General features: G+C 40.0%; 2 protein-coding genes across 3 annotated transcripts in view; both read left to right on the forward strand.

Annotated features, from left to right (window-relative positions):
- Positions 1-19: 19 nt before the first annotated feature.
- On the forward strand, positions 20-19,400 carry ORC1 (origin recognition complex subunit 1). Of its 2 annotated transcripts, none has more exons than XM_064455089.1 (17): positions 20-227; positions 1,015-1,119; positions 1,497-1,624; positions 2,873-3,042; positions 3,461-3,836; positions 4,488-4,785; positions 6,462-6,566; positions 6,889-7,090; positions 8,170-8,276; positions 9,070-9,171; positions 9,670-9,841; positions 12,082-12,189; positions 12,950-13,099; positions 14,321-14,440; positions 16,023-16,189; positions 17,349-17,436; positions 18,775-19,400. In XM_064455089.1, the coding sequence occupies exons 2-17, from the start codon at positions 1,031-1,033 to the stop codon at positions 18,967-18,969; spliced, it is 2,577 nt and encodes an 858-aa protein (XP_064311159.1). In that variant the 5' UTR covers positions 20-227; positions 1,015-1,030; the 3' UTR covers positions 18,970-19,400. The 2 variants fall into 2 exon arrangements, with proteins under 2 accessions (XP_064311159.1, XP_064311160.1); XM_064455090.1 differs by lacking the exon at positions 20-227 and adding an exon at positions 641-849.
- Positions 19,401-19,838: 438 nt separating this feature from the next.
- CC2D1B (coiled-coil and C2 domain containing 1B) overlaps positions 19,839-20,105 on the forward strand; it is a 35,624-nt gene continuing 35,357 nt past the window's right edge. The window contains exon 1 of the mRNA XM_064455087.1: positions 19,839-19,938. The gene's annotated coding sequence lies outside the window, so the exon portion shown is untranslated. The remainder of the gene's footprint in view (positions 19,939-20,105) is intronic.

Below are 20,105 nucleotides of genomic sequence, written 5' to 3' on the forward strand. Positions count from 1 at the left end.
TCCGGGGCGCTGCCGCCGGCTGCCATCTTACCTTCGGGCCGCAAGACACCTTCCGCCCACGGCTTCGGGGCGCTACGCGCAAACATATAGCTGTTGCTGGCGCGGCCCCTTTCCGCCCCTTCCGCCCTGCGCGCGCGACCGAGGGGCGGGGGCTGCGGGCGGGCTTTGGCGCGAAATTCCATTCTCGCGCCACCGCCGCCACGCTCGGGAGTCGCTGAGGCGCCGCGGTGAGTGCCCTTTGGCACCGTGGACCATGAGGCGGGCGGGTGGCTCTGGGAGGGTGATGGAGCGCCTCGGTGTCTCTCTGCGCGCCCGACTGGGCGGCGGTCCGACGCCATGGCCCCGCAGGGCGCCTGGGCGGCAGCCCGGGGCGGGGAGCCGGCTCCCTCAGGCACAGCGCTGCCTTGTCTGAACCCGCGGGCTGGGGTGGGGGAGGAGGGGGGCTGAGGGGGGAAGGAAAAACAGGTAAAAATTGAGCGGAAACGCCTGGCCGCCGTGTGTGAGGTTCGGACGGAAAACAGGAGGCTGTAGCCTTAAAAGGGCCGGCGATGCGTGTGTGTGCGCCGGCCGTGGCGGGGGTGGCCGGGCAGCCCCGAGCCGGGGGGAGCGGGAGGGCGTGGTGGTCAGTGAGGACAGAGCCTCGGTGATAAGCAAAGCACAGAAGCCATCTACCCTGATAACTTGCTCTGTGAATAAGAGAAGTAGCCGGTAATGAGGGAATCGCGTGTTTGTCAGGTGTGTTAGTCAAGGGCTGGGTGTGAAAAAAGGACTTGAAGAGCAATCCACTCCTAAACACCTTCCCATTTTCCTCCTTTCTCAGAGGAGAGGCGATTGGAGGCCTTGGGGAAGGTAGGCTTCTCCGAATCAACCGATGCATGCCACGTTCTTCATATATGCTGAAAGATTTAATGGCATTTCTGGCCATTAATTCTGGCCAGAAGCTGACCATCTTGAGTCTTTCCCTGCTTTTATTTTTAAATAATAATTTAAAAATTGATTGTATATTTGTTTTAGATTTTCATTGGGAATCATGAACACCCGGCAGCAAAGCAAAATTACCTACTCCTGGTATGGAAAACCCATGAGCTCAGACAGAAAACTGAGGACTTTCCAGTACAGGTAAATAACATTTATTTCTGGCTTGCTCAGGGAAACTTAATCGATGAAGATTTCTTTATCTTTCTGACATCATTTAGGTTAATGTGGCAGGCAGAATACGAGTAATGTTTTGGGCGTTGTGTCATGACACTGTATGTGTATAACAAAAAGCTCTTGAATTATAACTTGTATAATGTACAACAAAAACATTTAATTAAATCTGTGAGTAAGTGTTAACTGTCTATTTGAAATACATATGAAAGCTTTTAATCGGGAAAGTGAACTGAAGGCTTTGCAAGAGGGAGCATAACTAGCTGTAAGATCAACAGGCTTTAATGATATGTGAATTATAAGAAATATGAAATCCTGCTAATCTTCACATGTGCATCACTTCCTAGGGGAATCATTATTAAATCAGGAAGAAGCAGCACAGAAAACCATATACAGCTTGGCGATTTTATTTTAGTAGAAGGGGAGAATGCAGATCAACCTTTTGTGGCACAGCTCCTGGATTTATATGAAGATGGTAAGAGAAATAAAGATTTGCCCCCTCTCTGAGAAATTTTAAAATGTCTTAAAGATACCTATTTCATGGGAATGTATTTAGCTCATAACCCCATATCACTGGCCTAATGTAAGGAAATCAGGCGTTGGTAATTTGGAAATGGTCCTTACCGGAAGACAGTGTGAGCTCGTGGGTTTTTTTAGAGACTGGAGAATCCAAATGGAGCAAGAGCACTGCAGCCCTGGAATTTGCATCTTATTAGACATCAGTGAATTTAGCAATAAGGTGCAAGGCTGAATAAACAGGTCTTATTACTTCTGCCCCTTGTAGAAATACCTTTTTTTTAAATAAAGGTAGATATTAAAAGATAAATCATGGAATATGACACAAAGGCTATGTCTGAGTCTGAATTAGAAACTGCCCATTAGCTATGTCTGATTTCTCTGAACAGCTTTTGTTGTTTGTTTTGGGCCATCATAAAAATGTTTTGAGTTTTTTTAATTCTTTACTTTTTCTAAAACGTACATATCACTCTAGCTTATTTATTCACTAATGCAGATTTATTGTAATATAACTGATATGCTTTTCATGCTGGAATGAAACCTGTTAAACTTCCCTGAAAACAAGATTTTTTTGTTTTATATCTTTTGTTATATATCCTTGACAAATTTGTTAAAGATATGTGGCTTGGTTTTTAATTCAGGGGTGCGCACCTTAAAATGTAGAGAGGAACTTCATATTCAATTGTAACATGTTTCAAATGCTTCACACTGAATCTGTTCATAGTGTTTATTCAGACCTTCTTCTAGACATTTCAACAGCAGGATTTTCTGGTTTGTTAGGCAGTTAATAAATGTGTTTCTATTTTACTTCTAAAATAACATTGAAATTGCAAATACTGTTCTGAAGTTTCTCACTTCTCCTTTCATGTCTCTTTTTTGAGTTAGTGGGGTCTGATTTAATCATATTTATGCAAATAAGTAATGTCTTCATTTGTCATACGGAACTGATGGATCAGCTGGTCTGCAGGTATTTTGTGATTGAGACCCTACGTAGGTGTTATCTTAGGCCTTAAAAGTCTCGCCTCAAATGTTTTAATTTAGCTTAGAGAATGGGAATTGTAATCTCTTGTCAGATGCTTTCTTACCAGTGTCCAGGGAGGCTTTCTATCCTTGATGGCATTTCAGCTGAAGTCATTGAAATCTGATGACAACTATTTGTAATACAATAAAATTCTTAACGTTCAGTGACTTTTTTTCATTGTTACAGGTGCTCAGGAGAAACATGCAGTTGTGCAGTGGTTCTCTCATATTACAGAGATACCTCAGAACAAATGGAAACTGCTTAAAAGAGAGGTGTCTCCCCAAGAGGTGTTTTTTGATCAAGTTTCTGGCTATGACACTGATATAGCTGTGGAGACCATTATTAAAAGTGTCATGGTATGTACTGCAGCTCATCTACACATACAGGGAAGAAACAAACAAACAATTTGAAAAGCAGAATAGAACAGTGCAGCTACTTTATTCTCTCCCAAACCAAATGTGTGATGCATATTTGTTAATGCAGTTAGCATAGGATAGGGTAGTTGAAAAATATTGCTATTTTGTCTTTTCTCCATCCCAAAATTACTTTGGGTGTTGGCAGCCAGCTCATTTAGAGGTTTGTGTGAAAGGACGTAATGCGACAGGAGTGCTTTCATGCAATAAACTTAATGTTAGAGTAAATGTAGGTTGAAGGTGTTCCCCTATGTAATGAAGGGTTGCGTGAATTCCAATAATAAGATCTGTGAATAGAAAATAGTTGAATGTTAAATTAATACTTAACGTATGTGTGTTTTGTTATTTTCTGTTTTTACAGGTAATACCACTGCATCTCAAGGAGAAACTACCTATTACATTGAACAAGGAACAAACTTTCTATGTAAAACAGTCCTGGGATGGAAAATGCTTTAAGGCCTTGTCCCCTGACATATTCTCTAAGCTGAGAGAAGCTAATAAGAAAGAAGGTGTCATCCCAAACTCTTCGAACGCATTTATTCCTTCGGACATCGTTTCCCCCCTGAAAAAACAGACTGATAGAGTTGTTCAGAGTACCACAAAATCAAAAAACGTTGAGTTAGAAATAGAGTCAAAACATTCTGCTTCCAAGTCTTCCCTCGCTAAGGAGAGGCATTCACAAAGAATGGCTAATGGTATCAAAACTCCAACAGCAAGGAAGAAGTTACAGTTAAACAGTACGTATATGGCAATATTCTGTCCATTTGGTTGTTTTGAATGTGTTTTGTGCCTTTTCATATTGGGTAGTCCAAACAATGGTAATATTCAAGATCAGTATTTTTAGCTACCTTATTCAGGCTTTGGGGTTAGCCCAAGCCTTTTGGGCACATCAGTTGTTTGTCTTTATGTCTGTTATTTCAAGCAACTGTATTGCTTATATGCAATTGCTGTTGCAAATGTTTTATTTGTAACTGGTAAGTTGAAGTTGAAGTGCTTGTTGGCTGAAATGCCACCAATCAGCCTAACTTTATCCTCAGAACATCTCTTTACTATTCTGATGGTGCACTGGAGTGTTTTTGTTGGGCTTGTTGAATAAGCACATTTGATCCTATGTAATGCGCCATATTTTCAAACTGGAGCCTGAGTAAAGTTGTAAGTGATGGAGGCAGGTTAGACTACAAACAGATTTTTTTCAGTTTTCTATTTAGTCCTCTTTTTAGAGGAAGTTATGCCTTCTGTATGTATTCAGTTCCTTGCTCCTGGAGTGTAATGCCATCCCCTTTCATGTAAATGATAGCCACCTAGCCAGTATTACCATGTCTTCTGAAAGTTAACCAAACCAGCGATATTAAAGCCTGAAAAAAGTTAATTTTGCTCTTGATTCCTAGGTCCCACAAGATCTCCTAAAAGCAGAATCCTGGGATGTGACATTTTAGAACTTTTGGATGACGACTGTGATGCTGTATCACCATTAGAACCATCTGCTACTAAAAGAAAAGTGAAATTCAGTGGCATTTTAGGCTCACCACCAAAAATACCTTGTGCCAATGATAAGTCAAAGTCACCGTTTGATAATGCAGAGTACTGGCAGAGGTTTAGTGATACGATACAATTATCCCCCTATAGTAAGGTCAAAGACTCTACTGAGAAAGCCAGGAGCCCTGATGTGAACGATGATGTTATATGGTAAGTGACAGCCTTTTTATAATTATTTTTGTATGGGATTTCTATTTGTATGAAGTTTTCTTAAAGCACATTTGTGAGAGACTTCCGGAGAGAAAAGCAGGTGATGTCTCTGTGTATACCATGTTTTGCCTGTTGAGGTCACTGAGAGAAGGGGGATAGCCTAAAGAGTTACAAGTGCGTTGTGGTGAAGCTCTAGAAAGCGTGTTACTTGGAGGTGAATGAATGACTGGGGAGATCATAAGAGGACTTGAATTTCAAGGTGGACGCAGCAGTTTGTGGTTACAAGAACAGAGAGAAGAGATTGGAAACAGGAATGGTAGGATGATCTGAAAGGGAATTGAAGCCATATTGATTCTTATGGTTTGTACACATCAGCATGGATTAAAATATGTTTCCCTGCAGTCTCTGTACAGATGTCGTACAGGCTCACGTGTACCCTACTTGTGACAACTATTGAGATACACTGAATTATAGAAAGGGATGTGATAGGCTTCATGAGAGTTCTTATGATAATTGTATGTATACTTTCATGCTAATTTTTATGTAGAAAAGAAATCAAAACTCAAAGTTAATCGTTTAAGTGTATCTTCACATGGCCTCAAAATGGCATTAAGCTGGGGCAGGAGGAGAATGGATCAGATTTTATTGTAGGAAATGTTGCAAGAAGCCAAAAACCAGTCATGTTCCTCCTTTCAGAGAGTAAAGATATGGGTGCGACACTTGGTGGGTCTGCACCCCATTTTTGTCACTTATGGTATAGCAAAAAAACATTTACTTTTCATTAATAAGGTAATAGCATTTCAGTGGTATTTATAGATCTAAAAAAAGTTCATGGGAAAGTTGTTAACATTAAGTGTTTCAGTGGTAGGGATGAAGAAGTGCCCGAGAAGATCACTGAGGAATCTCAAAACACAAACAGAAAAATCCACTCCAAAGGGCAGATCAAAGAGATCACCAAGTAAAATCATATCTGTTTTTGAAAAAAACCCAAACAACAACAAAGCCCCACAATGAAACAGAAAACCACTACTGTTTTGAGCCCCTGTCCCTTCAGTTTGGCAGTGTTATATCTGCAAAATAATGTGGCTGCTAATTCAACTATATCAGCATCTGTTCAGTGCCCTTCACCAATGTGTATGTGTCTAACTGGGGAATAGAGGGAAAGCTGTTAACATGCAGCGTCTGCCAGCTGATGTGAAATAAACTGCCATTTTTGGTTCAGGGTGCATCAGGAAACAGAGTGGTATAATGTTGATAGGGCCCCAATCAGAGACATCCGTTTTGAACTAATGCTAGTGCAGCCGCTATGGTCACAGCATCATAGGTCAGCTAACAATGACTTGTATGGGCTCAGGGTCTCTTTACACTTAAAGCTGCTATAGAGGAACCTATGCTTTACTGGAGAAACCTTTACAGTACAGACCACGAATGAACTATAGTAAATATTCTGTGGGGTTTTTATCTTGGCAAAGTTATATTGAAGGGAGAGTGCAAGAGAGGGGAAATCATGCTGCCAGTATCCATGCCATAGCCAATCTGTAAATAACCATAAACAAGAATTCATACTGGATTAACAGCCATAACAATTGAGTCTGAAGTTTGAAAGGTCTTCTCTCCATCTCTAAAAGTGTGATGCACTGAGGAAATACAAATAGCTTTGTGTTCTTTCTTTACAGTTTAGTTGGATATCAGGAACCAGTTAGTCTGAGCCCTGTATTGACCCCTCGTTCTCGTAGAAAATGTGCACAGAAAACAAGGGCTCGCATTTCAGAGCAGATCAGGTAAGCTTTTGTGTCTGTGATATCTTACTCAGATTGCTGTTGACAGCTTGAAGTCTTGTTTGTTTAGCCAAATATTGAAATGCAAATGGCTCTAGAAGCACAGCTTAATTGCAGTGTGAGTGAAAACTGTCTTACATTGAGAAACGTAAAGCTGACTCATGATGTTCATCAGAAAACTGACTTCCTTTAAGCCACTCTATTAAACAACCATGGAAAACTAACAGCTCAGGTGGAAAATGTGTTGGCTTGCTGATTACGATAACTACAGTAAGTAGAGTTGTATGTACTTTTTTAAAACTCATGTCACTTCTGTTTCTCACAGCATATTAAATGCACTACAGTTGGACAAGGAAGATGCTTTTCTGTCTAGTTTAGACAGCTCTTACTCTTCAAGTAGTGAGGAAGAGGAGGATAATACGCTCTGTAGTCCAGAAAAGAAAACTAAGTCAAGCAGAATATTCAGCACCCCAGAATCTTCAAGGAAGTCTTCAGTTCACACTCCTGCTAAGACCCTGAAGAAAACTGTAAGGTTCCATATAAAAGAGCTGTTCTTATTATTTCTGAGCCAATTATTTGAATGCTTGATGCCTGTGTACCAAAGCTAGGTATCTGAACCCCTTAGCTTTTAATCAAACATTAGCTTGAAAAATATGATCTTTGGTATGATTATGTTATGCAAGTGTATAAAACACTTGTGTATTGTGAATGTTCTGACCACGTTCATCAGAAAACTCTAGCCTAAACAGGGAAGATAGTGGATTGGGCTTGAGCCGAACAAACTGATGAATCCTCTTATGGCCACCATTTTTATTTTATTGTAAGCTGAGCACTGAGACATTTTGATTCTATTTCTGTATGGTCTTTGAGTGCAGTCTGTATACATAGCAGAAAGCCATATGACTAGCTTTGTGCTTGGCAGTTAGAGCTGTCTTGATTCTTGAAAGCTTACCAATGTCCAGATGGTTGCCAATGCAAAAGGGATGGTCTGCTGTGTTCGTGGCCACACCAAAGACTATGGCCAGCAGTTCCTCATGGTGTTGTGGCTGCTGATGGAGGTGGCATACCATGCTTCGTGAATCTTAGGCCTGACTCATTAAGACCATAGCCAGGTTCATAGTGTCAACGGCTAATTTTTACTCTGTGTTTATGAAATGTCTAAAAGAGAAAACCTAGTGTAACTAGAACTTGTAAGCACAACAAAGAACAATAATTAAGACACCGTATGGTTTTTTTTTTGTTTGGACAATGAAATTCAGATAGATCCAGTTCTAGTTGCTTGCTCTTTCATAAGAACTGGATCACTTTGTGACTCAGCACTTCAGAAAAGCATTATCAATTTAAAAATTCTTTAGACAGTTAAAAGGTGTAACTGTCTTTGTCACCACCCCCTTTCCAGTTTCTTTTTCCCTCAGGAAGAAAAGACCATGAGGCTTGTTCGGCAATTCCCTTTGTAAAGACTGTTTCTCTTTTCGTCTTGGACTCTGGCATCCCTGGGTAGTCTTTGTGCATAAGTAATGTTTGGGAAACTTGTATGAATGATCAGTCTCTGATAGAAATTGCTGTATGTAGAAAGCCAGTTTGAGGTTGTGACTTGTCTTTGCAGCCTTTACCAGCAACACCCAAGACACCTCGGAATGCGACTCCTGAAATTCCCAGGCGCAACCATGAAGCACAGAAACCAGCCAGTGTACTAGAAGAAGCCAGATTGAGGTAATGAGCCAGATTAAGGCTCAAGGGAGGAAGTAATCTTTTTGTGTCAGGTATGCAGAGCAGTAGGCTATGCTGAAATAGGGAAATGTCAGCTTTATCATATTGAACAAATTTGGTAAAAATGCATGGTGTTTTGATACCAGAAAAGTGTTTATGAATTTACAGTACAATACTAGATATACAAATCCTAGTAGTATTTACAGTTCTACTTTTACAGTTTCAAATTATTGTAACCAGTCCACGCTAAGTTCCTCAGAACAAGGTGTATGTCTTTATTTTGTGCAACATTAGGAAAAAAAAGATCCTCTCCTATTAGCTTTAGATTGTAAAGGTACAATACCTTTCTCCTCTTGGTGTGTGAAAAAGCTTTACAGGTATTGTTGCAGATCAGTGGGGAAAAAAATGCATTCAGGATTGACTGTATCTTGCAAACTGAGTTCTAGTTTTTTTGACAGTTTCCCCTGTTTTATCCTACCTCTACACCGACTTAAAATTTTTTTGTGAATTGCAACAGCTAGATCTTTATTGCTGCATATTCCTGCTGTTTATAAAGCTGACCACTCAGCCCTCTTAAAACTCAGAAAAACACTAGGCCATTTCTTTCAGGATGCTTGACATTGGGGTTCAGGCTTTAAGTATGTAAGAGAGAGTTGAGAAACTACACACAGCTGTGGAAGGTGGAGTATCTGGCTATTTGTTTTCCTCAGTAGGCCCTTCAGGTAGAACTGTGAAAATGCAACTCTTAGACCTCCTCTATTTCAATTTCCTTTTTCTTTTTTTTTTTTATCAAAAGGCTGCATGTTTCTGCTATCCCAGAATCTCTGCCTTGTCGTGAGGAAGAATTCCAGGATATCTATAACTTTGTGGAAACCAAACTTATTGATGGTACAGGAGGGTGAGTTTGCTGGTGAGACTAATCGAGATCACATCTACCTATGGCATACCAGCAGTCAGACAATCAATGCTACTTCTATTTTAAAAAGTTATCATAATTTAGCTGAGTTAAAGTTTCTAGTTGAATTCTCCTGGTATTTTCCTTCCTTAAGAAGGGTTGTGCATAGAAATAATGCAGGCTCCTTTATTGTACAGATTCAAATTAGACTGAAATAACTAGTCTATTTAGATGGGAAACCATTTTTTTTTAAAGCAGTAAATTACATTTATAAAGTATTTTAGGTTTTTAATTGCTTGTTAATTATTAATAATCTTCATGAATTTCCAATGTGTTATGTGTCCCAGTTTGCAAATAAAGTAACTGAAATATAAGGAATTGCTTGAAGTGACAAAGAATTAGTATTCGAGGCTGGTCTTGGAGCCCAGGAATTCTAGTTCATTAATCCTAAGAGCGTTATCATTTTGCTCAGGCCGCTGAAAAGGTTTTCTCTTTTTGTAGGTGCATGTACATTTCTGGAGTGCCTGGAACAGGTAAAACTGCAACTGTTCATGAAGTAATTCGCTGTCTTCAGCAAGCTGCAGAAAATGATGACCTACCATCATTCCAGTGTGTAGAGATTAATGGCATGAAGCTGACCGACCCTCACCAAGCTTATGTGCAGATACTAGAGGTGAATAAAGCCTCTTCAATGGCTCTCTGGTTTGAAAGAAGAAATCTTATCCTTTGCCATCAGATTCTTGATGCATTACAGGATTCAAGTCACTTAACATATCAGTACTTCCAAGTAGTCCCTCCAAGAGACAGTATGCTTTTATCTTAGAGCAGGCTAAAAAATAATTAACTTAAGGCCATGGTCAACTTCTTGATCTATTTTGCTTTCATGTACATAAGGGCAGTGGCTGGGAAATAGCCTGATTGTTACATCCACTCGGGTTTAAAAAAAAAATCTAAACCAGATTCTTCTTATATTTTCCCCTTCTATAACTTTTGCTGCACATATACGTTTAAAAAGTCAGAGATGAGAACTCTGGAAGTCAGTGTAGCAGTGGAATGATTACTAAGAGTCTTAATGGTCTGTTGTTCTGTCATCATAGCAATCTAGCTAAAAGGAGACTACCTCTCATCAATCAGATTTCCACGGCAAACTAGCCTGCGGCAGCTCCTCTGGGACTACTGTCTGTGCTTGCGTTTATATGGGTGTGAATTAACCTTCTGAGAACTAGATTAAGATCATCCAATAGGCATTAGACAGTAACTACTCAAGACCTTTGTCAGTCTAGGTTAACTTTAAGCCAGTGACCTGGAAATGAACTGACAGTTTCCTGAAGCATCTAGTCCCTTTTCATATAAATTTCTGCCCCATTTATTTAAGTTTGACATCTTCTATCTGAGCAGGAAGTGGCATACATTGTTCTAATATCCCTATCCTCATAGTTGGAAGTTACAATTACATATTTGCATCCTTTCCTTCAACCAGCATAGACAGTGTCTTGCTGAGGGATTTGTCGTAGCCAGGCCACTGTTTCTTTAGCATAGTGCAATGCTTCATGACAATTATCTTATCTCATGGTAATGTTAATGTATTTTAACACTCTCTGTTCCTATCCCATTCAGCATACATCTTTAAAAGTAGTAAAAAATAGGCCTTTGGAAGTAAAACTTGTTGCCTTCCGTGGGCCCTGAACTCTTTAAGCTAGCCCAGTTAAATATCTTTCAGGGGAGCACGTAGTCAAATGAACCTCTCATTTCTCTGGTTCCTTCTGCCTCAGCTGTTACCCTAGCTAGGCTGCTGCTACGTTTCTGATTGGTGTATCTCTTGCTGTGGGTCAGTCTCAAGCTCCAGTTTGCTGATGTCTCACTGCATCACTGAAGCAAATTCTGAAGTGTTTGCTACTGCAGTTACTTCGCTGTCATAGGAGAGTTTATAGAGAAGGGACAGGGACGAGAGGGCCTTGACAGGTGAAGGAAATAAGGTTAAATACCTGTGTACAGTAAGTGTGCCAATTCCACCACAACAAACTGAACTCTGTGGTATATTGGATGCCCAGTTCCAGAGCTGTAGAATCAGGATCCTCTGGGATCCAACTGCTTTATGTGACTGATTCAGACTGTCCTGACTGAATTTGAAACATGAAACAAATACAGATTATACATTATTGTCATGCTCCAGCTTGTTGAATAATTATGAAATCTCAGGTCAGTTTTTAAGAATCTGGATTCTGGAGAACAAATATAATTTTCAAATGCAATCTTCATTTTACTTTATAGATTTACTCTGAACTATGTTGCACAATTGATTCAGCACAAGTAACATAATTTCAAAATGTCATGCTTTAATTTTTGTATATCTTTGGACCTGCAAGGGAAGAGGTAACATACAGTCAGCTCATCTGTTTTGCCAAGTATATTATTGCAGAAGCAGTTCTTGTTGAAAGTATCTTTTTAGCTTAGAGTTGAACAAACTATTTGGGTCTAGATCCTGCTGATGATTCATTAATATTTTAATGGGAGTCCAAGATTACTGAAATCAGGCTATTCTTATCAACTGATTTAAGTTTTCAGTAGGTGTTTTGCATTCAGAGACACCCTTGAGGTATCTCAAGGTATCACCTCCTGAGACTGGGTTCAAGATTTCTAAATGAATGTATATTTAAGACAAATTGCAGGAAATTCTAATGGCCTTTCTTTTTAGCTATGAATTCTTGTGTTTCCACTTTCTTTTATGGACAGTTTCTGGTAGACCTGAGTGTCTTATGAGCTACTTTCCACTCCCCACCTCCCTGCCTTGGAAAAAAATCCAGATGCTTAGTGTTGAGTGTTGGAGAAAAGCTAAAACTGACTAGGATTTAAACTTCCTATTTCCAGGGGTTTGGTGTGATTAACCTGCAACACTGTTTAATCCTTGTCCAGTTACTGACAGGTCAGAAGGTGACAGCAACCCATGCTGCAGCACTGTTGGCAAAACTGTTCAATACACCTGGACCAAAGAGGAAGACCACGGTGCTAATAGTGGATGAGGTGAGATGAAGAATCCTCATTCTCTTTCCTTGAAGTAGCATAAGGAATTAATTTTTGAAGGATGGAAAAAGACGTGCTTGGAGTATATCATATGTGATCTAAAAGAATAGACTTAAGAGAGAAGACACACAAATATTTCCTTCTAGCCTTAGTAGAAAACTGAATTTAGACAGGCAAGTATCCTGTTGCTGTATTGTTCTCTTCCTTGGGTTTCATGTTGGTTTCATGTTCTGTTTTGGTCCAAGTTATGGAATGAGTTGTTCTATCAAGTCCTAAATACCATAGAATTCAACTGTATTTTGTCTGGAAGCTGCTGCTTTTCCAGTAAGAAAACTCACAGTGAAATATGTCACAGCCAGTTTTGAAACTTCTTGAATGTGCTATGTTCAGTAATAAACAAAAGCACACTTGTGTTTTGCTGTAAGTTAATTCAGGTTCTCACATGGAGGGTCTCTTAATCTTGTTAGATGTAGTATTAATAGCACAGCACTGTTTAAAAGCTCCAGCTGTTTAATCATTCGACTGTATTAATAATGTTCAAACATCTAGTAAGACTGCTTTACCAAAAGAGATTAGAGCCCTAATTCAGAAAATGCAGTTGTATTAGTAGACGGATAAAGGAAACACAACAGAAACAGCTTGTTCAGAATCACATAAAAAGTCTTCTGTGGCAGCACTAACTCTCTCAAAACCCTCATTGGGTATTGTAAATACAAGGCCATTCTTTCTCAATCTAATTCTTCTCTTTCTGTCTCTGCAGCTTGATCTTCTGTGGACCCGGAAACAGAATGTGATGTACAATTTATTTGACTGGCCAACTCAGAAGCACTCCAAGTTAATAATCTTGGCTATTGCTAACACCATGGACTTGCCAGAGAGAATAATGATGAACAGAGTAGCTAGCAGGCTGGTATGTCCTAGCAGTTTTGTTGCTATGCTAGAAAATGAGAACAGATTAAATACTGTATGCAGTCAAAAGTAATTGAGGAGAAAGGTAGGATCGGTTACATCAGAGGTTAATCAATGCTTTTATAATTCCCCTTCCTCTCCAGAGGGCAGATAATGAACACATAAATCTTAGCAAAGTAAGTTTAGGAGCCAGCTGGCTAATCAGATGTTATGCCGCATTAAGTACACTGTGTTCTTGTAAGAGTGAATTAAGAATGCAGATGTATTTTTAAACATATTAAGATCTGGATAATCAAATGCTGTGCTTCATGGTTAAGCTGCTTACTCTAGAGTTCAGAGGAATTCTCTTCTGGCTTCCCTTCCTCTTTCCCGTTTCATTCCAGGGACGTAGTTACTTATCTCTGTTTGCCATCATCCGCTGGTAGATTTTTCTGTTGAAAAATTTCCAGCAAAGAAAGTTGGATGCACTCTACAGCTGTGTTGAATACATTTTCCTAGGTCATCACTTCATCACTGCTCTGAAAAGTGATTTGCAAAAACAGTGCTCTGTGCCTCCATCATTACGTGACTCAAAAATAGTTCCACAGTGTGAATTACTTTTCCCCACCCGCTAAAACTGTAGATCAGCTGAGTCCACATACTCAAAAGAGAGAATAATTTTGCATAAGAAATGCAAAACTCAGGCCTCCTGTATAATATCAAAGGCAGTGCACCATCTATAATATAGATTGTCCTCATCTGAAGCGGTTTTTATTAGCTTGAGCCAGAAAAGAATTCAAGTTTTGGTTGGTTGCTAAATGAATTCAATAGTACACATGTATACAGATTTGCTGAAGGAGAGGTGAGTATTTTTTTTCATAGCTTCTGCTGTTACTGTATTAAAAAATAAAGTGTAAGCAGTTGTAACCAAAGATTTTTGTATTAGGTGGCATGATGTGTTTATAAGTTTCATATGAGAAATTTGAATTCTAGTATCAGCAGCGTTTGCTCCTCAGGCCTTTCAGTGGGAAGGTCTGACCAGTGGTCCTCACCTAGTCAGTTTTGTGGATTTGGATGTTTATTTTACAAATGTGAAGTGGAAGAAGTGATTTATCAAAGCATATCACTGTGAAAGAGAGATCACTCCTACCAGAGAAAATAAAGCTACTAACCAACTCCTAGAGCGGTTTAGAGTTTCCAAGCACTGCAAAGGCTTCTCACTGTATTGTATTATTTACTATAGGGCCTCACCAGAATGTCCTTTCAGCCATACACCTACAGGCAGTTACAGCAAATTATTTCATCCAGACTGAACAGCATGAAGGCATTTGAAGAGGATGCAATTCAGCTAGTTTCCAGAAAGGTAAGCACAGTAGAGATGTATGTTCTTTGTGTTGCACTAGGTAAAGAGCGTGGGGGCAGCGAGGGAGAGTTTTGTAATGGTAGTCAAACTAGGTTCTGTGGTGATGTGTTCTGTATTGGAGACAAAGTGGGGCGCAAGTAGCAGATCATACACTAGGCTCTCTGTAAGATATACAGGGTATTTTTGCGGGAAACATTGCTAAAGCAGCAGCCTTGCTTTTTCCACCTATTTTGAGAAGGCAGCAGTATATTTCAAGAGCTGGAGGCATGACAGCAAGAGTCATGATAATGCATAATGATGTCAGCTTTCTCTGGTGTTTGGCATAACGTGAGTCATTGGATGATCTTGGGGGGGATGGGATGGGACGGGACACGACACACCAAAACAAACTAGTATGCTAGTAGCAGTGGAAATATCCATGTTCATTTTCTTTCTCAAGATGTTTAAAGCCTTAGTATAATAGATAGTATCTGTTCTGTTGCCAGCCTTAATACTCACCTGTACAGAAAATAAATAATGCGTTTGGGATCAGTAGCTTCTCAAGATGTATGCATTGTTTAATGACTAATGTTAGCAATAATATGTTAAAATAATCTATTAAAATTATGTTAGAACATCTGTCAAACAGTATACACTTAGTTTTTCTGCTAAGCATCATTCTAGGATTAAAAAAAGTACTTGTAAATATGTCAGAAGTAAATATAAGCATTTATTTTGTTATGAAGGATCCACCTTTTTGTAAGGATACTAGTGATGATTTTGCAGACTGAATAATCTGCAGTGTTTTCCTAGTATGATTTTTCTTCAGAAAATTTAGAAAAATAACTTGCAATTAGATTATTTTCTAAAGGGTTTCTCATTCTTGGCTCCAGCTGGATTCTAGGGCTTTCATATATTATCAGCATCTACTGGGAAAACTAGGCCCGTACTCTGTCTAGCAAAAGTTCATAGATTTATTAAAATTGTAAACCACAAGTGGGGTTTTCAGCAGTATTTGGTCTCAGAAATTTCAGACACCCAGAAATTTTCAGGCACTTGTAAATGTAAATTCACTATCCCAGATATTTTGTTGAGACCTACTAAATAATATGAGTGTACTCTTAAAATCAATATTCTGCTGAGTATGGAAAAGCTGAGGAGTATTTCCCTGCACCCCCCCATTTTTTTCCTTTGCATGAATATGGATTGTGGCAGGGTCTTTATCGGTAACATTTCTGAAAACTTTCAATGTTGAACCGAACTGCTCACACTGAATTTCCTGGTTGTCCTTTTTTTTTTTTTTTTTAACCTCTGACTTCTGTGGTTATAGAAAAAAATTCAGTCTTGAATTTGTGATGACCAGACCAGAATGGAGGTGTGGGAGGGTTGTTTCTGCTGGTTTTGGTCAAAAAGATTGTTATTTAGTATCTGGGATTCTAGTAACATGGTTCACAGTAGCCTTGCTCTCCTGTTTTGTGGTTGGGTTGGGTTGGGTTTGGTGTTGGGTTGGTTGTTTTTTTTTTTTTGGTCTATTGATTCTTGCTAAACTCTTTTTCTCAACTAATAGGAAACATTGCTACAAACCTGTCATGTTTACTTTCAGGTTGCAGCACTGTCTGGTGATGCAAGGCGTTGCCTTGATATCTGCAGAAGGGCCACTGAGATCTGTGAGTTTGCTAGCCAAAAGAGAACCCCTGGAATAGTCAGGATGGCCCACATAACAGAAGCCATAGATGAAATGTTTTCATCACCATATATAAATGCAATCAGGTAAAAACATTTCTTAGAGGAATTTCTTTGCTTTCATGTCTTTTTCACTGGGCTATTTTTTCAAAAACATTCAGTCTGTCCTTGCCACCCTTTGGGAGTGTATGTGGTGCATCATGCTTTGCTGAAGTATGTTACAAGACAAACCTTGCAGCATAGCTAGGAGAGGGAAGTACAAAATAGGAGTTAAAGACAGGGGAAACAAAGTCATAGAAATCACTTGTACAAGTTTGTACAGGATGTTTCCATGTTAGTGTATTACCTCAGATCAGGAGGGGGTTTTGAAATTTCCCAACTGTCCCTGCTTACTGTACATTGGTGTCACTGAACACAAGTTTACAAGTACATATATTTAAATTCCTTCCACTAGAACTAAATCTGGAAGGTACACTCAGGAGCCAAAAACTCCAAACACTACTGGTTATTCAGCATACTGGACCAGACTTTGAGCTAGACTGAAGGAAAAACCACTCAGACGTGCATAGTGTAGGCACCGGGTCCTCAAGAATCAGCTGTTCCCCTCCACATATCTGCTCGTATTATGCTGCTCTCTTTGCTCTCTTAAATGCAGCCACAGGTGCCTGAGCAGAATGTAAGACGTACCCATTTGCACTGATTTCTTAACATAAATAGATTCTGTTAGGAGCTCCAAAAGGTTTCCTGAGGGAATACATGTGAGGAATTCTGTTGCCCTTCAGTGCTCTGCACAAGCTGTAACTGGTGAAGTGCTTTAGCAGTTTCTGGTCAAAAGAAGAGAATCTGTTTCAGCAGAGAAGGGGGGACTAAGGGGTGCAAATACGATATTTTGCTGGATATGTAAGTAGTGCTTTTACTGTGCTACTTGGGCCCGAAAACCTCAATGTTAATAATTCATAAATCTAAGTTGATCATAACACACCTCAGAACATGTATGATATTTGGAATGAAATGATGTGTTCAGATACATTGAAAGAAAGGTGAGGTGAAGTGAAATGCAGTGCATTGTGGTGCCAGAGTTGCAGGCTGTAATATAATGGCTAGTTGACATGAACTACCCCTCAGATAGTACCCTGCATTTAAATATGTGCTTACCAAGCAGTTTCCTTTCCAGACCTTCTTCCTGAGGTTTCATGAGTTCTAAACTTGGCAGATTGATTTTTGTCTGTTTTGTTTTGATATTCAGGAACGCCTCATTGCACGAACAACTGTTTCTGAAAGCAATTTTAGCAGAGTTTCGCAGGGCAGGAGTTGAGGAGGCAACAGTTCAACAGGTATGGTTGTGTTTCAGAGTACTTTTTTTCTTTTACAGTGTCCCCCTTTCGTAAAAATTACCAGGAAAAACTGTAAATACTTAAATACTTGGGAGTTTTATTTTTAAAATTCAATGGAAGACAATATGATACCAAGGTAAATTGGGGCATGGCTGTCCAGGCCAGGTGTAAAGCCTGATTTTCAATGGGACTAAATACTTAAAATTGGAAACACCTGCTGGTGTATTAATGTTACCAGTGATCTGGATGACAAAACTATTTTTTGGCCTGTACCTGAAAATATTGCATGCCTCTACCTAACATGCTTTGTAACAGGAAAAATAACAGAGAACCTGAAAATATCAGGCAACATAGTTCAAGGAGGAAAACTGAAAGCTGGCATCAACTTCTGTATCCCTGTCTTTCTGAATAGAGGCAGGGATATCGCTAGTTGCTTCAGTGTTTTTAGTAGACCCATAAAATACTTGGCACCAGCAGAGCTGTGAAGACTGCACAGAGTCCATGTCACGATTCACAGTATGGAAGCTAAAAGTTAGTACTTACAAAAATGTTTAGAATTATATATTTATATATAAAATAACCTGTCAGGTTTATCTGGTTATACAGGTTTGTAAGTAAGCACTTGGATTGCATTTGCCGTTACTGCCTCCTGAACATCTGCATCAGTTGATTGCATAGATACACTGGGCGATTGGTTCTTGAACTTCAAAGAATATTTTGTTAGACTGATTTGTTACCTGTTTTCCTCTAACACTTTTCTAATTAACTGCTTTTCTAAATAGAAAAGCAGAAGACCCCACCTGATTCTTATTACAGAGTTACTAGTCTGCATGATTGGTGACAACCGCATTCTCCTGTGCTTAAAGGTGTATCACGTTTGTAAGCTGTGGTCTTTCAAGTTTGTAGTCAGTGTGACTCATGCTTGCTTGTCACTGGGCCTGAATATCACTTCAGCGCAGATTGATATGTAATTAGTTATATGTCAACTCTTAATCTTCTGGATAAACTTTAGTCCACGTAGTCCAGGGAGGAGAGGTGTACTAACAGATAAAATGATCTGGTTAAAAAATGGCAGACAAAGTAGGTTGCTAACTGTTTTGCTTTTTCACTATATAAAAAAGGAAATGATAGCTTGGAATTGTTACTCCCTTGACAAAGTCCTAATAAAGTTTGTGCTAAAACAGCAGCATGTGTGCATTTCATCTGAACAGATTGGAGCTAGTTTTTCCTCCCCTCCCATAGATGTGGAGGGAAGGAAGCTTCTTTGTTTTCATCTTGGCCTAATAGGTTGCAGTAGGAGGTAAACATGACCTGTGTCATTTTTCTCTGTTTTAATAGATCTATCATCAGCACATAGCATTATGTAGAATTGAAGGCATGCAGAGTCCTACAGTATCAGAGATTATGGCAGTTTGTTCAAGACTTGGCGCCTGCAGGCTCTTGCTGGTGGAGTCCAGTAACAAGTATCTTCACATGCGGGTGCGACTAAATATCAGCCAGGATGATGTCATGTATGCACTCAAGGATGAATAAGGCAATAGAGATTTTATTTTTAATGTTATAAATATTTTAAATACCATCTATTTTTAAATGTTTTAAATTGTTGATAAAGATGGAAATAGTGAAATGTATTTTTTTATAAATGCTATTTTCTAAAATACTAAATTCTGTACATACTTCACTTAAATGTTTGTATTAAAGCACTTTTTGTATAATAAATAATTTGTTTCAAGGCATTTTAAATATTTGAAATCAAACTGTTTTTTAAATATTTTAATGTGCTTGTTAACTGGTCCCCTTTCAGCTGAGGTGTATGAACTGTAATTGATCACTTGCATCACTACTAACGCTGAGGAGTGCATTTTGTTAAGACTAGTGCTGGTTTTGTGGCATTGCAGTTTGTGTAGCTTTTCTTCATCAACTTGTGGAGTATAAAAGACACCATTAAAACGTGCTTAAACTTACATTACTGATACAGTGAAAAAGAACTTTCAGTTTGCAGTCAAGGTTGAATATTTGAATGGAAGAGACTGTGTGCTACCAGGAAAGTAAATATCCCAGAAGAGATTTGTCATTCAAGTAACCCACTTTTTTTTAAATATATATCATGGATTGCTTCAAAAAAATTGTCTCAGGTAGTGCAGGTCTGTTGAAGTCTGCTTTCATAATTAAACTGTTACCAAAATATATTAGTAATTTGGAGATGGATAATAGATGAGAAGCCGGCGGGCGGCTGCCCGACTGCCCCCCAGCACGGCGCCGTTGGCTGGCCCAAGGACCAGCGCCCGTTCTCACCGTTAGTGCCTCGTTACCGTGACGTAGTTGTGCACGAGCCAGCACCAGCGCCGCAGCTTTCCGAGGCGGGGGCTCCGCCCTTCTGGCCGGGCCGGGCCCCGCCCCCCGCGCAAGCGCCGTGCTGCCCCTGAGCCGCGGCCGAGGCCTCCCCGTGGCGGGCGGGCGCTGCTTCCGCGGGCGCCTTCGGGCGGGCGGCGGGAGGCCGAGGTGAGCCGGAGACCGCCGGCGGCCCCTCAGCGGGAGGTGGCGGGTGTTTGCGGGGCGCTCAGCCTATCGCCTCCGCCGGCTCCTCCCTGCGCCGGGGCGGGCCGGGCCTGCCCCGCCCTCACGGGGCGCCGGGTCCGGCGGAGAGGGGGTCCCGCAGCCCCGCCTCT

This window comes from Phalacrocorax carbo, chromosome 6, assembly GCF_963921805.1.
Source record: "Phalacrocorax carbo chromosome 6, bPhaCar2.1, whole genome shotgun sequence".
In the NCBI taxonomy this organism is placed as follows: Eukaryota; Metazoa; Chordata; class Aves; order Suliformes; family Phalacrocoracidae; genus Phalacrocorax; species Phalacrocorax carbo.